Genomic DNA, 14,723 nt, shown 5'->3' on the forward strand with positions numbered 1-14,723 from the left:
CATTTTATTTCATACTATTTTTTTAAAATAAGTTAATAATAATAATTTATAATTACTATTTTATTCCAAGATTAGATAATATTTAATTACAAATTACCTCAGCTAAAGTTAAAATTTGTTCTCTCTCTACTCTTCTCTTAAATACCGATAGTCTCAACTACAATCTAAAGTTACAATTTTCTCTCTCATCTTCTCTTTTTTATTTCTTGCATTGTTATTTTACATAGAGAGCGAGCTTATAACTCTGCAGAATTTTATTTCCTGTATTGTTATTTTACATAGAGAGCGAACTTATAACCCCGCATTATCTTGCAATAACATGCCTCTTTTTATTCTCTGTTGTATAATTATTTTACATAGTATGGGCATACATCCTCGCAGTGCCTTTTTGTATCTTCTATTATTTTTAAACTATAATTAATTTGAAATAAAAATCTTCTATTGCGATTGATTTTGCTAAATAAATTAATATCAGGTTTTTTTATTCTTTCGAAATATAAAAGATCTACTTAGACGAGCCAATTTAAGTTTGAGGTAATCAAACAATAGTTTGAAACAATAACAAATACTAATAACTTCTGTATACTGGTCCTATAATTAGAATTAGAATTAAAACTGAAAGATGGGTTTCAGCACTCCCTAGGGATGTGTTTGGACTGTCCATTTTTTCTCTTTTCTTTGCATGGACTGCCTTTTTTTAATATATATTTCTTAAGAAAGAGATCCGTTCTGGTTATTATACCTATCCGTAAATATTCACGGATTAAAGCTCCAGTTTAAAAAGAACATCGTTTAAAAATTACTACTGAGGAAAGAAGGAAGCATGATGAGATGAAATTCCCAGAGGAGATGGAGGTCATTCGCACCAAACTACAAGATTAAACTTAGCTAATCTTTATAAATATGCATTCAAATGCACTCTCCAGCCTAATCTTTGATGCAAATGGGCTCCCTCTTTCCCTAAGCCTCAATTTCAAACTGCCTGTTCAGCCATATGCATACGACCCAGAAATACTTCTGCTGGTGAATAGGAAGGACTAAATCTTACACAAGTTATCACCATCAGAGTTTACTCTGAAATTATACAACTCCTAGAAAATCTATATCTCGTGCACCACCGCCCGCTGGCATATACCGTGCCGGAACAGTGTCGACACGGCAATCCACCTGCAAAGGCATAGATTTCTGAATATAGTTCAACCAATAACCCTCACAGGAATAGACTAGTATGTTTTTCATAGCAAACAGCTATTGCATGTCAAAATTTCTAAAACCAGCAACAAAGGTCGGAAGTCTAAAACTCTAAACAAAAAGTCAGGAGTTCCAAACTTGAAATATCAAATAACAAAGTGCATAAACGAGCTTGTTCAAAGCCTTGGAAACCTAAGAATAGTTTGCTTAAGCAGTTGCTCCAGCACCCTTGCCCTTCTTCCTCTGCAGCTTCTTCATGTAAAACTCTAGTTCCTTCCCTTCGAGAATATATCTACACGAAAAAGTTCGAGCGCAAATAAAGAGCATGATTTATTAGAAATGTTTGTTAATATAAATCAGGCATGAACAAGAAACATAGTTTCCCATAAAATAGTATGAACTTCTTACCCATCAGCTCTGCCACACTGACCCGGGCGGGAAGAGATACAGGCTAACAGCCTTCCACCACCAAACTGCTCCTCAATATGGGAGTCAAGTTTACGTTCCTGCTGCCGTTTCTCCATCTTCCTGGTAACATGATTGCTCTTCTTTGTTTCCTCAGTGGCACCTTCAACCTCCTGGCGCCAATAAAAGGAAATGCACACTTATCAACCATTTGAGTCAAGAAAACCAAGTCAACAATAAAGTAAAACTTAACTAAATCAAGGTAGCTCAAATTTAAGGGGTCAGAAAGGAATGGCATCTGGACTACATAAACCAAATTGAAGTATTTAGTATACCACAACCAACATCATTTTGCCTCAAGAATAATACAAAGAGTAAACAACAATTACACATGTAATTTACAACAAATGGCATTTCAAATTACCCATATAAAGCCTCATATACCCATGCAGCTACAGATCTTTCCTCAGTTTTCATCCTCACGATAGCAGCTTGAGGAAAGTCATGAAATCCATTAAGGAATAGCTACATTACTTAAGAATATTTGCACAGCAGAGAAGAAAGGAGGGGACAGACAATGATAGTGTCTATTGAATAGAATCAAAGAAGATTCCTGATCAACATATATCTGACCATATGAGAAACAAACAAAAGTTAAAATTTCTCAAGTACCAAGGCAAGTAGCCACTAAAACACATCACCTAAGAGGGGCCTCAAGACTCCCAACTATGACATTATCTTTGATGCTACCTGCACAATCAAAGACTCACTACAGATCTATTTTATGACTACAGAAGAATGACAACATACTGTTCTCACACCGATCAACAGAAACTTCATATGACAAATAGCAATAGTTGACTATACACCTTCAGACAAGAAATGTTGTCATTTCAAACTATCATGGTTCTAAAACATAGAGAAGTGGATACTATCTTTTTGACTAGATATATGCTAGAAAAAAATTAAAAATTAAAACAAAAAAGAGAAACTGTTACCGACAGACTCTGGTAGAAACAAATGAGTTTGTAATAAATTCACAAAGGTATATGGCCATCACATTCGGTCAACTGCATTTAACATGATTTCACCCAAACCAACAGTCCAGAGTCAAGAATATGCTAATCATGAAATTTCAGAACTTGCTCATCTACACTGAACATTGCCAGCCTGATCACAAAGTATCCATATTATGTCAAACGCTACCGGAAGAAAGATCAAACCATATGAAACAACAATCAAAAGATTCAGCACCCAAAATCCCAGAGGGAAGTTATACTGAACAGTTGTTACCAGAACATGAAATATTCTTCATATGGCATATCAAACTACTATTACCTTATTCAATCTAAATAAGCAATTGCTATACATTTGTTACCCAATAAACATACTCAACCAAAAGACCAAAGTTATTTGGACCAGCCAAAAGAGATAAAGAATTCAAAAATAAGGGAATCAATTGATTAAAATTGACAGCAAAGATAACAATCAGAAACCCATCATGCCATGCTATCATGAGCAATGCAAAATATACTGACTGTTTCATTTGGCCCATCATTTACGATATCTCAGGAATATAATCTCAATATTGCATTATTGACAGACTAAAACTAGAACAAACAGTGAGAAGTAATCCTACCAACAAATACAAATGAAAAAAAAGAAATCAAAAGTGAAAAAAAAAAATTGGACCACTTCAATCTACAACACACCAAGTATATGATCTGCATGAAAGAAAACATGAATGCAAAAGAAAGCTACCTCTGTCGCTTCCTTCTTGGCACCAGCAAGGGTCTTCTTTTTCCTACCAATCTCAACACCGTAGTGCTGGAGGTACCACTGTTTGAAGGGGGCAGCATCAACCTGGATAATAGCACTCTTCACGAGTGTCTGCGTCCTCACAAGCTCATTGTTCGAAGCATTATACACCACATCAAGGATACGCGTCTTGCGGGTAACAGCTTCACTTCCCCATGAGAAGTTACCAGTATCAAGACGAAGGGCCCTCCACTTCACATTGCCTCCACGAACCCTAACCCTCCTCACTGTTTTGTTGCTCGAAAGCTTAGTATTCGCAGGCTGGCGGCCCAACTCATACCTTACGGAGCAAAAGTACAAATTTCAGATAAATCTTCGCCAAGAAAAATAATACTAAAAATCACAGAAGATTGCAAGTAAAAGTCAATATATAGAACATGAGAGTATTACATATCTCATCCATCTAGGCGATCCAATAAATAGAAGAAAACAACGTATAAACACAACAAAAAGGAACCCACCACGGTATATGTCAATAAGCAAAAGAAAAAAAGAAACCACATAGATTACTTAAAGATTCAATTTTTTTTTGCAGAAAATCGTCCCAAAATCAAGAGAAAAAAGACTAATTCGACGATCTACCACAGTAGCAAGCTAACTATCAAGCAACCATCAGATGAAGAAAACTTTTAACTTAAACTAAAGGAAACATAGGCATTACTTTCGCTTCTTCCTCCATGCCTTCTTCTTCCCTCCAGTGGCGCGCCTCTTGTGCATCGAGTCCCGGGAGATACCTGCGAGAGGAAAAGAGCACCATGGCAGAAATCACCACGAAACGATGGTGGATTAGAACCCTTGAGAATTCATCTCGTGGAAGAGATGTGGATCATAACTAGGGTTTTCTCCTTACCCATCGTGGATTAGTCTTCTACTTTCCCTACTTGAGTGATAGTCCAAATTCTAGTCTTTATAGGTTTCTTTCGTACTTAAACGAGGGATAAGAGTTTTACTATCATATTATTTCTTAGGTGTCTTCTTTATAATATTAGTAATGATATTGTAGAGATTTATACAGAAACAGCAATTTTAATTAACTTAAAAAAAATTATTTTTCCCAACTTTTTATTCTTACTTTTATTTTGCATTCTATTTTTTGTCCTTTTATTTAAAGTACTATTTTAAAAACTTGTTTTATTAAATAGATTTATTTATTTATTTATTGCTTTTTTTCTACATTTCTATTCATATATCAACTCTATCTATTATTATTTCTATTGTTTTTAAATTATAATTAATTTGAAATGAAAATTTCCTATTGTGCTTGATTTTGCTCAAAATAATTAATATACGATATCTTTTATTATATTTGAAAGATCAACTTAGACGAGCCAATAGTTTGAAATAATAACAAATTATCAACTTTTGTATCCCATAATTAGAACTAAAGAAAATTTGTACGTAACACCCTGCTTTATAAAAACGTATTTAAGAAATATGTGAATTAGATTTGAACTAACACCATCGAAATATTTCATTAAATAGAAATCTTTTATTTTTAAGACGGCTAAAATACTCTTATTTTACAATGATTAAAATATCATTGGTATGACTTGATTGAAGATATTTTTATAATTTTTATAATTTAATTAACTTAATTCGGATATTTAATTAAATTTAAGATCTAACAACATGATATTTGTTAAATCATATGACTATAAATAATAAAAATATAGGATTTAAATCTATGCAAATTTTCCTAGAATTAAAATTGAAAGATGGGTTTCAGTACTCCCTAGGGATTTGTTTGGACTACCATTATACCTATCCATAAACTAGACCCGAATATTCACGGATTAAAGCTCCAGTTTAAAAAGAACGCCGTTTAAAAATTACTTTTGAGGAAAGAATGAAGTATGAGATGAAATTCCTAGAGGACCAAACTACAAGATTTAACTTAGCTAATCTTTATAAATATGCATTTAGTATGAAAAATAAATGTACTCTCCAACCTAATATTATTGTTGCTAAAACTTAATTGTTACTTATAAAACTTTTTTGATGCAAATGGGCTCCCTCTTCCCCTATGCCTCGACTTCAAGCTGGTGAATAATGACTAATCTTACACAAGTTTTCACCACCAGAGTTTACTCTGAAATTATACAACTCCTAGCAAAATCTACATCTCATGCCCCACCGCCGGTACATACCGTGCCGGAACAGTGTCGACGCGGCAATCCACCTGCAACGGGCATAGATTTCTGAATATAGTTCAACCAATAAACCTCACAGGAATAGACTAGTATGTTTTCATAGCAAACAGCTATTGCATGTCAAAATTTCTAAAACCAGCAACAAAAGTCGGAAGTCTAAAACTCTAAACAAAAAGTCAGGAGTTCCAAACTTGAAATATCAAATAACAAAGTGCATAAACGAGCTTGTTCAAAGCCTTGGAAACCTAAGAATAGTTTGCTTAAGCGGTTGCTCCGGCACCCTTGCCCTTCTTCCTCTGCAGCTTCTTCATGTAAAACTCTAGTTCCTTCCCTTCGAGAATATATCTACACGAAAAAGTTCGAGCGCAAATAAAGAGCATGATTTATTAGAAATGTTTGTTAATATAAATCAGGCATGAACAAGAAACATAGTTTCTCATAAAATAGTATGAACTTCTTACCCATCAGCTCTGCCACACTGACCCGGGCGGGAAGAGATACAGGCTAACAGCCTTCCACCACCAAACTGCTCCTCAATATGGAGTCAAGTTTACGTTCCTGCTGGCGTTTCTCGATCTTCCTGGTAACATGATTGCTCTTCTTTGTTTCCTCAGTGGCACCTTCACCCTCCTGGCCCTAAAGCCAATAAAAGGAAATGCACACGTATCAACCATTTGAGTCAAGAATACCAAGTCAACAATAAAGTTAAACTTAACTAAATCAAGGTAGCTCAAATTTAAGGGGTCAGAAAGGAATGGCATCTAGACTACATAAACCAAATTGAAGTACTTATTATACCACAACCAACAACCAACATCATTTTGCCTCAAGAATAATACAAAAAGTAAACAATAATTACACATGTAATTTACAACAAATGGCATTTCAAGTTACCCATATAAAGCCTCATATACTCGTGCAGCTACAGATCTTTCCTCAGTTTTCATCCTCACGATAGTAGCTTGACGAAAGTCATGAAAACAATTAGGGAATATCTACATTACTTCAGAATATTTGCACAGCAGAAGAGAAAGCAGGGGACAAACAATGATAGCGACTATTGAATAAAATCAAACAAGATTCCTGACCAACATATATCTGACCATATGGGAGACAAACAAAAGTTAAAATTTCTCAAGTGCCAAGGCAAGTAGCCATTATAACACATCACCTAAGAGGGGCCTCAAGACTCCCAACTATGACACTATCTTTGAAGCTACCTGCACACAAGCAAAGACTCACTACAAATCTATTTTACGACTCCAGAAGAATGACAACATACTAAATTTCTATTGGCATGCTATCATTTCAAACTACCATGGTTCTAAAACATAGATATATGCTAGAAAAAAATGTTCCAAATTAAACGAAAAAGGAGAAACTGTTACTGACAGACTCTGGTAGAAACAGATGAGTTTGGAATAAATTCACAAAGGTATATGGCCATCACATTCGGTCAACTGCATATATATAACATGATTTCACCCGAAACCAAACAGTCCAGAGTCAAGAATATGCTAATCATGACAATTTCAGAACTTGCTCATCTACACTGAACATTGTCACCTGATCACAAAGCGTCCATATTATGTCAAACGCTACCAGAAGAAAGATCAAACCATATGAAACAACAATCAAAAGATTCAGCACCCAAAATCCCAGAGGGAAGTTATATTGAACAGTCGTTACCAGAATAGAATATTATGTTTAAATACGCTAATTTATAAAATATCTAGATTATCCTTGTAACATCCCAATTAAAAAAAAATCGTGGCTGCCACCCCCGTCCTCTCTTCTCCGTCTTCTTCCCCTTCCCTGCCATGCACGCTACCCTCCCCCACCTCCATTAATCCCCGTCTTCCCCTCCCCGACCACGGTTGCCGACGCCGGACCGACCCCAATTATAAAAAAAAATCCCGTGACGGCGCGTGCGTCACAAGTTTCTACCACCCCTCGTCCTCTCTTCTCCTTCTTCTTCCCCTTCCCTTGCCGTGCACGCTACCCTCCCCCCACCTCCATTAATCCCCGTCTTCCCCTCCCCGACCGCGCCATTTTCTCTACCTCACTACCTCTCTCCCCCACCCCCACCACACCACTTCTCCACCTCACTACCTCTCTCCCTCTCCTCTCTCTATCGGTTGCCGATGCCGGAGCCGACGAAGCCCTAGACCGAGAGCCGTCGAGCTTGTCGACCAACCCCCTCTCGGTAAGCCCTCCTCCATTTTTCCTTTTTTTCTCCTCTTTTACTTACCTTCCTCAACCTCGTGCTGCGCCGCCGCCGACCCCGTGTTGTGCCGCCGGCACCGTCGGCCTCGTGCCACGCTGCTAGCGCCGCAGCCCTAGGGGCTTTCCCACTCCCCCTTTGTCTTCTCCCTCGGAAGGGAAATACTAAGGGAGGGTGGGGGGTTGTTTAACCCAGCACTATTGCAGAAGGAAAGAAAGAAGCTGAGGAAGATGAAGAAGAAGAAAGAAGGAGAAGAAAGAAAGGAAGAAGAAGAAGAAGAGAAGAGAAGAGAAGAAAAGAGAAGAAGGGAAGAAGGAGGAGGGAGGTGTAGACCCGGGCCGGCGGGGAGGGGAGGGCACGGTTGGTGGTGGTGGCTTAGGCCTCTCGCCGGCGGCTCGGCTCCGACGGGCCCGAGCCCAAGGTAAGAAAGAGAGAGAGAGAAGAAGAGAGAAGAAGAGAGAGGAGGAGAAAGAGCTCACCGGCACTCGTGGAGGTGGCGGCGGCGGTGATAGTCCGGCCTCGGCGAGAGAGAGAGAGAGAGAGAGAAATTTAAAGAGAGAGAGGGAAGGCGGTGGGAGGTTGGCGGTAGCTGCGGCGGTGCTGGGCCCGCCGCTGCCAGACGGCCGCAGCCGGTTGGCTACGGCGACGCGAGGGGGGGTGCGTGGCACCTCTCCCACGCAGCCCCACTGCATGGGCACGAGGCCGGCCACGTCGTGCCCATGCAAAAAAATTATTATTATTATTATTATTATTATTTTTGGGATTGGGTTGTTACATATCTTCAATTATAAGTTTCCCTAAAACTATTTAAATATAAATTCATCAAATCCCTATCAACACATTAAATGTTTATGTGTTTTTTTTGGTTTTATAATTTCTTTCTTCTCCAAAACAAACTCCATATTTAGTTTATGATTATTGTCATAGTTACTTAAGTAACAACCCAGTCGTTAAGAAAAATATAAAATTATTTTTGGCACAACTGTGGCCAGCCTCATATCCATGCAAGCATCTTGCGTAGGGGAGGGGGTGCCACGCACCCCGCTACCGGCTCTCCCACTACCTCTCTCTCTACTTATTCCCCCTCTCTTTTGGTCTCCCTCTCTCACACACTCTCTCTCTCTTTCTCTTCCCTTTGTCGATGTTGGCCTGCCACCGCCATCATTGTCACCGCCGAGGTGAGCCTTCTTCTCTCTCTTTCTTCCTCTCTTTCTCTAGAGTTCGTCAGGATTGAGTTGCCAATGAGAGGCTGCTTGCTGGCTGGCCAGCAGCAACCAAGTTCCCTCACCACTGGCATGGTTACCCTACTCCCTTCCCTTCTCCTCTTTTCTTCTTTCTTTCTTATTTTTCTTCCTCCATTTCCTATCTCCTCTACTTAGATAGTGCTGGCCGAGCCAAGCACAATAGAGAGATTTTCCCCTCCTTTTCTCTTCTTTTATTTATATAGTTATTTCCTAAAGATAAGTTAAATTATTTTATTTAGCCAGTAATTATTATGATAATTTATACTCTCTAATATGATTATTAGCTAAATATAATCAGTATAATAATTGATTATTATAACTATAAATATTTGCATATAAATATATCTATAGCTTATATATAATTACAAATTTTATATATAAAGTTATATGGATAATAATTTTATTCATGTTTATATTATATATAACTATTTTAGCATGTCATTATTATATACTATTTTTGTATAAAATGAAATACGAAGCTATGATAATTATTTTTATATAATCAGCTGATAATTATTTATATACAATTAGTGATTAATTAAGTAAGCGTCATAATCACAAAATAATTGAATTATTGTATGTACTATATTTTTAATTATATTATTATATATTTGGTCTTTTATGTTTTATATCAAATAGATTAATTATTATATGCCTAATATATGATTAGAAAACTAGAGTCCTTAATAAACAAATATAATTTATAGTAACAGCATATCAATGTTATCATAATATTATATATAATATAAATTATTTATTTAAAAAAATATAATAAATCATCGTATGTTACACAAATAGATTCTAATTAAATAAACAGATAACGTCTTATTACCTTAAATATTTTGAACCCACTTTATTTGTGTAACGCCCTCGTATGGCACGAGCACGTGCACACCCATGTGCCCACACGGTATGCACGACATATCCATGCTCACATAATGCATCACCAAATAAATCATACTATCAATTAAATAAACTTATAACATATCCATATCTGTATCCATAACAACCATACTAGACAGCTAAATAATCTGGCAAGCCCACATAGGCCAAGACAAACCATCAAGATACAACTTATAACCACTAACACACGAGTATAATATAATTCGACCTGTATTATATAAAATATCGTCTAATACAATGAAGTATAAATATCAAATAATTGTACAACTCAATTTCTATATAAACTATCATCTATACCGACTCGCATATATAGTTCACCTTATCATCGCTCTTCTCAAGATATCTCAAGTCGCTACCACGTACCTTAATATCTAAGGGGTTAGAAAAGAAATAAAGAAAGTCATGAGCTAAATGCTTAGTGAATAGACCTTACTCAAAATCGGTGATGCCAGACAGAGAGTAAATCATGTACTGGATAATATGAATAAAAAAGAAGCATGATGTCATGTATGAGCATGTATATATGTATTCTCGACAACATATATATAAATGAACTCAATTCTCATGATAAAATTATAATATAACATCACCTAATATAACACATATGGAGTATAACAATCATCATCCAGTGATACTAGTCACATCAATGATGATGCATAATGCATATCAACCACTAGATAATTATATATGTCAAAGCCAGATATAATCCACATATCTCTCACTATCACAATCATCCATCTCAACCCCTAGAGATAAATCATACTTTGTCATACGCTTAGTGTATCACAGAAGAAAATCATACATTGCCATACGCTAAGGGTATATCAATGATAGTTGTACCATGTCATACGCTAAGAGTACAACCATCAGTCATCACCATATTCTGTCATACGCTAAGAGTATGTTCAGTACCAATCCGGACCAGATACCGTTCCAGCCATAACATCACATACACAAGTATTTTTATAATTTTCTAATACATGATAAATCATATGCATATATCCGATACTACAACAGATCATGCAACTCAGAAATTTATGTGATAAAGAAGCCAAGAGAAAGATGATGCAATGCAGACTCCAACCATTTATCTAACACATGCATACTCTCGCTACTTTATCACATGCACACTCATGATAGAGATCATCCCGACATAAAACCAAAGGAAAAGATTACATTAAGACAATTATGAATTTGATTGAGTTTTCGTTACTTGACGAAGCGAGACTTACTATATCCATGTGAATTATGTCTCCTATTTTTATGAATGAAGGAATTATTCCATTATTGATCAATAATCATAGTAGATTCAATGGTGCAGAGTAATAGTATATAGTCATCTCCAGTCATCTCTATATATCACCAATGTACTCATATCCCAGATCAGTCTAATCAAATGCATAATAAAATATGCTCGACTGAAATCATCTCTAGATAAATTCATATAATCATGTTAGAGGCCAAAACATGCATATACATAATTATATAATATATTCTAATTTGAGAAAGACGTCTAAGGGATAAGACTACTCACTGTCTGATCAGAATAGTCAATACACGTATCCCTCTCGTCCATCGATTAATCGTCACAAATCACTAGCAAGGTCCACGAGGTCTCAAATAAGGGGTTTGGGATTTGGAAATGTTTAAGTAATATAAAGTTAGTTATTTATCCAATTGGGATTCGTTTGTATAACATATGATGATTTATTAGGTTTAGAATTTCTTCTTTTATTTTTATTAAATGATTTGATCAATATCATATATTCAATTATAATAATATTAATACGTTATTATTCTCATTGTAGATTTATTTATAAAACCATAGTCTGCTAATTATATATTAAGTATATAATAGTCAATCTCTTTTGATTAAAAAAAACGTAAAAGAGCTACATGTACAATAATATAATTTAAAATACAAGCACCTATATTATAAAATATTATATAATTATACTTTAATTATTTTGTCACTACTACTCTTAATAAACAAATTAAGAGTTGCATATAAAATAATCTTTACTTAATTATGTAATATAAACATCAAGTAAGCCTACTATTTTATTACATACATAATAATGTATAATAAGTTGTACGTATATATATATATATACACACCTAATTATAAAGACATGTATTAATCTAATAAAAATATATGAAGTTAAAAATATATTTATGTACAGATATTTATAATTATAATTAACTGAAATTACACTAATTACACTTATCTAACAACCATGTTAATAAATATATCTATTCTTGAAAAATTAAACTAAAAATCTTATTTTGATTAACTAAATAAAATAAGTGATTTAGATAGGTTCCTTATTATCAGAGAAGAAGTTAGATCGATGAGAGGAAGAAGTAGAGGAAAAGAAAAAGAAGAAGAAGAAGAGAAACGAAGGGAGGGAGGCTCACTATAACGCCCCCGCCCGGCACGGCACATGCACGCCCACGCGCCCACACGGCACGCATGGCGCACGCGACAGGTCAGTGAGGGGCCCGTCCCACACAGATACTCTCCTGTGCACATATAATTATGACATCATCAAATAAAACCTGTTAACCTATTCATGATCACATGATCCATCACCAAATACATCATACTATCAACCAAATAAACTTGTTAACATATGGATATCCAAGTTCATAATAATATACACTAGACCACTACATAATCTGGTAGGGCCCACACAGGCCACAACAAACCATCAAGATACAACTAAACAACTAATACACGAGTGCTATAAATTCTGATATATACTATACAAATCATCATTCGATACAATAAGGCACAAATATAACAAACAACGATACAACTCAATGTCTGGTTAAACTATCTTCTATACCGTCTCGCATCAATAGCTCACCTCATCATCACTCTAAAATATCTTCTCAAGATATCTCAGGTCGCTATCACGTACCACAAATCTGAGGGGTTAGAAAAGAAATAAAGAGAGTCATGAGCAAAAGGCTCAGTGAATAGACCTTACCCCGAATCAGTGATGTCAAACAGAGAGTAAATCATATACTGGATAATATGAATCAGAAAGAGTATCATGCCATGAATGAGTATATGAATGTATCCTCAATAATATATAAATGAAAAGTAGATAACATGTCATAACTGATAAAAGTATATAATCCTCGACCATGAGTAAACAAATCTCCGTATCATACTATCATCATAACTCTCTCTCAAATATGACACGTGATGCATATCTACCATGACCACATTATGATATCAAATGCAATCATATATGATGAATATTGACCACTCGATAATCAGGTAATCAAATGATAATGAAATCATATGCATTTCTCAACATCATAATCATCAACGACATCTCAGTATAATATCAACATACTAGACCACTATGCACAGTCAATACTCGGTACCCGGTCTCAACATCATGTCCAAAGGCTCAGAGCATACTCCGCCACCCGCAAGAGCATCTCTAATATAACCATACCCCGCCACCCGCTAGGGTATCAACATCCATCCGGACCGGGCACCCACATAGTTGATAGAAACCTCGTGAGGATAACTCGCCACATATGCCCTAGCGAACGGCATGTGTCCGAATGTCTGCTGCGCACACAGACTAACAACCTCAGACGTAAAGCCAACAGGATCGCGACCATGTCGAGCGATCAATCATCCACCAAGAGCATCCTAACCCTCGCGCCCACTCGGGTATCCTCACGCTTTCTATCAACTATCCTATCAATCACATTTCATGCTTTCCTTCTAAATGACAAATCATATGCATATATCCAGTACGATAACAAGTCAATGCATAACAAGAATTTAGGTGGAATAGGAATCAAGAGAAAATGATGCAATGTAGTCTCCAACTATATCGTCAACACATGTATACTCATGCTAATCTATTACATGCATACTCGTGCTAATCTATTACATGCATACTCATGCTACAGATCAACTCGGTAAACAATTATAACAGTAGAATCATCTCTGATCATCTCTATATATATCACCAATGTACTCTTATTCCAAATCAGCATAATCAAATGCATGATAAAATATGCTCGACTATAATCATCTCTAGATAAAATTATATAATCATGCTGGAGGCCAAAACATGCATATACACAAATATATAATATAACCTAATTTGAGAAAGACGTCTAAGGGATAAGACTACTCACCGTCAGGTAACCAAGTGACACTCATCGCTAGCAAGGTCCACGGGGTCTCAAATAAAGGGGTTCGGGATCTGAAATATTTAAGTAGTATGATGTTAGCCGTTTATCTAATTAGAATTAATTCAGTTAAAATATAAAGGTTTATTAGATTTAGAATCACTTTTCTTTATTTTTAATTACATAACTAGGTCTATAATATAGATACGATTCAAATATTATAATTCTTTATCATTATAAAAAGTTAGTTATAATATAAGGCGAAGAGGCCTGTTTCCTTTTATATAAGAGTATTTCTAAATATATAATTATAAAATAAAATAAAAGGCTAAATAAGTATAGAGGTGGTCTAATTTTAATTAATTTTATAATTCATACACTATCTTGATTAATTAGGGACAACGCAGTCTTTACTCAATAAAATAATAAATAAATAACTAAATAAACTTAGTATTTTATTTGTTGCAGAATAATCATAAAATTAATAAAAATACTTAAAATATATATGATGAGGGTATTAGAATATAAATCTAATAATTATAATTTACAAATCTATCTATTAATCTAATAGATATGTAAATAAATAAATAAATATAAGTATTACATATATTTACACCTAAT

General features: G+C 35.4%; 1 protein-coding gene across 2 annotated transcripts; it reads right to left on the bottom strand.

Moving 5' to 3' along the window:
- Positions 1–999: 999 nt before the first annotated feature.
- Positions 1,000–4,340, bottom strand: LOC140794955 (small ribosomal subunit protein eS8-like). 2 transcript variants are annotated; one of them, XM_073147254.1, is made up of 6 exons: positions 4,265–4,340; positions 4,076–4,148; positions 3,358–3,694; positions 1,600–1,769; positions 1,384–1,483; positions 1,000–1,167 (listed from the first exon to the last, which is right to left on the bottom strand). In XM_073147254.1, exons 1-5 carry the CDS (start codon positions 4,266–4,268, stop codon positions 1,399–1,401), a joined length of 669 nt encoding a protein of 222 aa, XP_073003355.1. In that variant the 5' UTR covers positions 4,269–4,340; the 3' UTR covers positions 1,000–1,167; positions 1,384–1,398. The 2 variants fall into 2 exon arrangements, with proteins under 2 accessions (XP_073003355.1, XP_073003354.1); XM_073147253.1 differs by lacking the exon at positions 1,000–1,167 and having other exon boundaries at positions 1,211–1,483.
- Positions 4,341–14,723: the final 10,383 nt, after the last annotated feature.

This window comes from Typha latifolia, chromosome 9, assembly GCF_019914945.1.
Source record: "Typha latifolia isolate L0001 chromosome 9, TyphaL0001v2, whole genome shotgun sequence".
In the NCBI taxonomy this organism is placed as follows: domain Eukaryota; kingdom Viridiplantae; phylum Streptophyta; class Magnoliopsida; order Poales; family Typhaceae; genus Typha; species Typha latifolia.

What these genes read in the sequence shown, in the direction of transcription:
- LOC140794955 (XM_073147254.1), bottom strand. An exon ending in GCATGGAGGAAGAAGCGAAA is followed by an intron (nt 3,695 to 4,075) that starts GTAATGCCTATG and finishes TTGCTCCGTAAG; the next exon opens with GTATGAGTTGGGCCGCCAGC. An exon ending in CCAAGAAGGAAGCGACAGAG is followed by an intron (nt 1,770 to 3,357) that starts GTAGCTTTCTTT and finishes TATTGGCGCCAG; the next exon opens with GAGGTTGAAGGTGCCACTGA.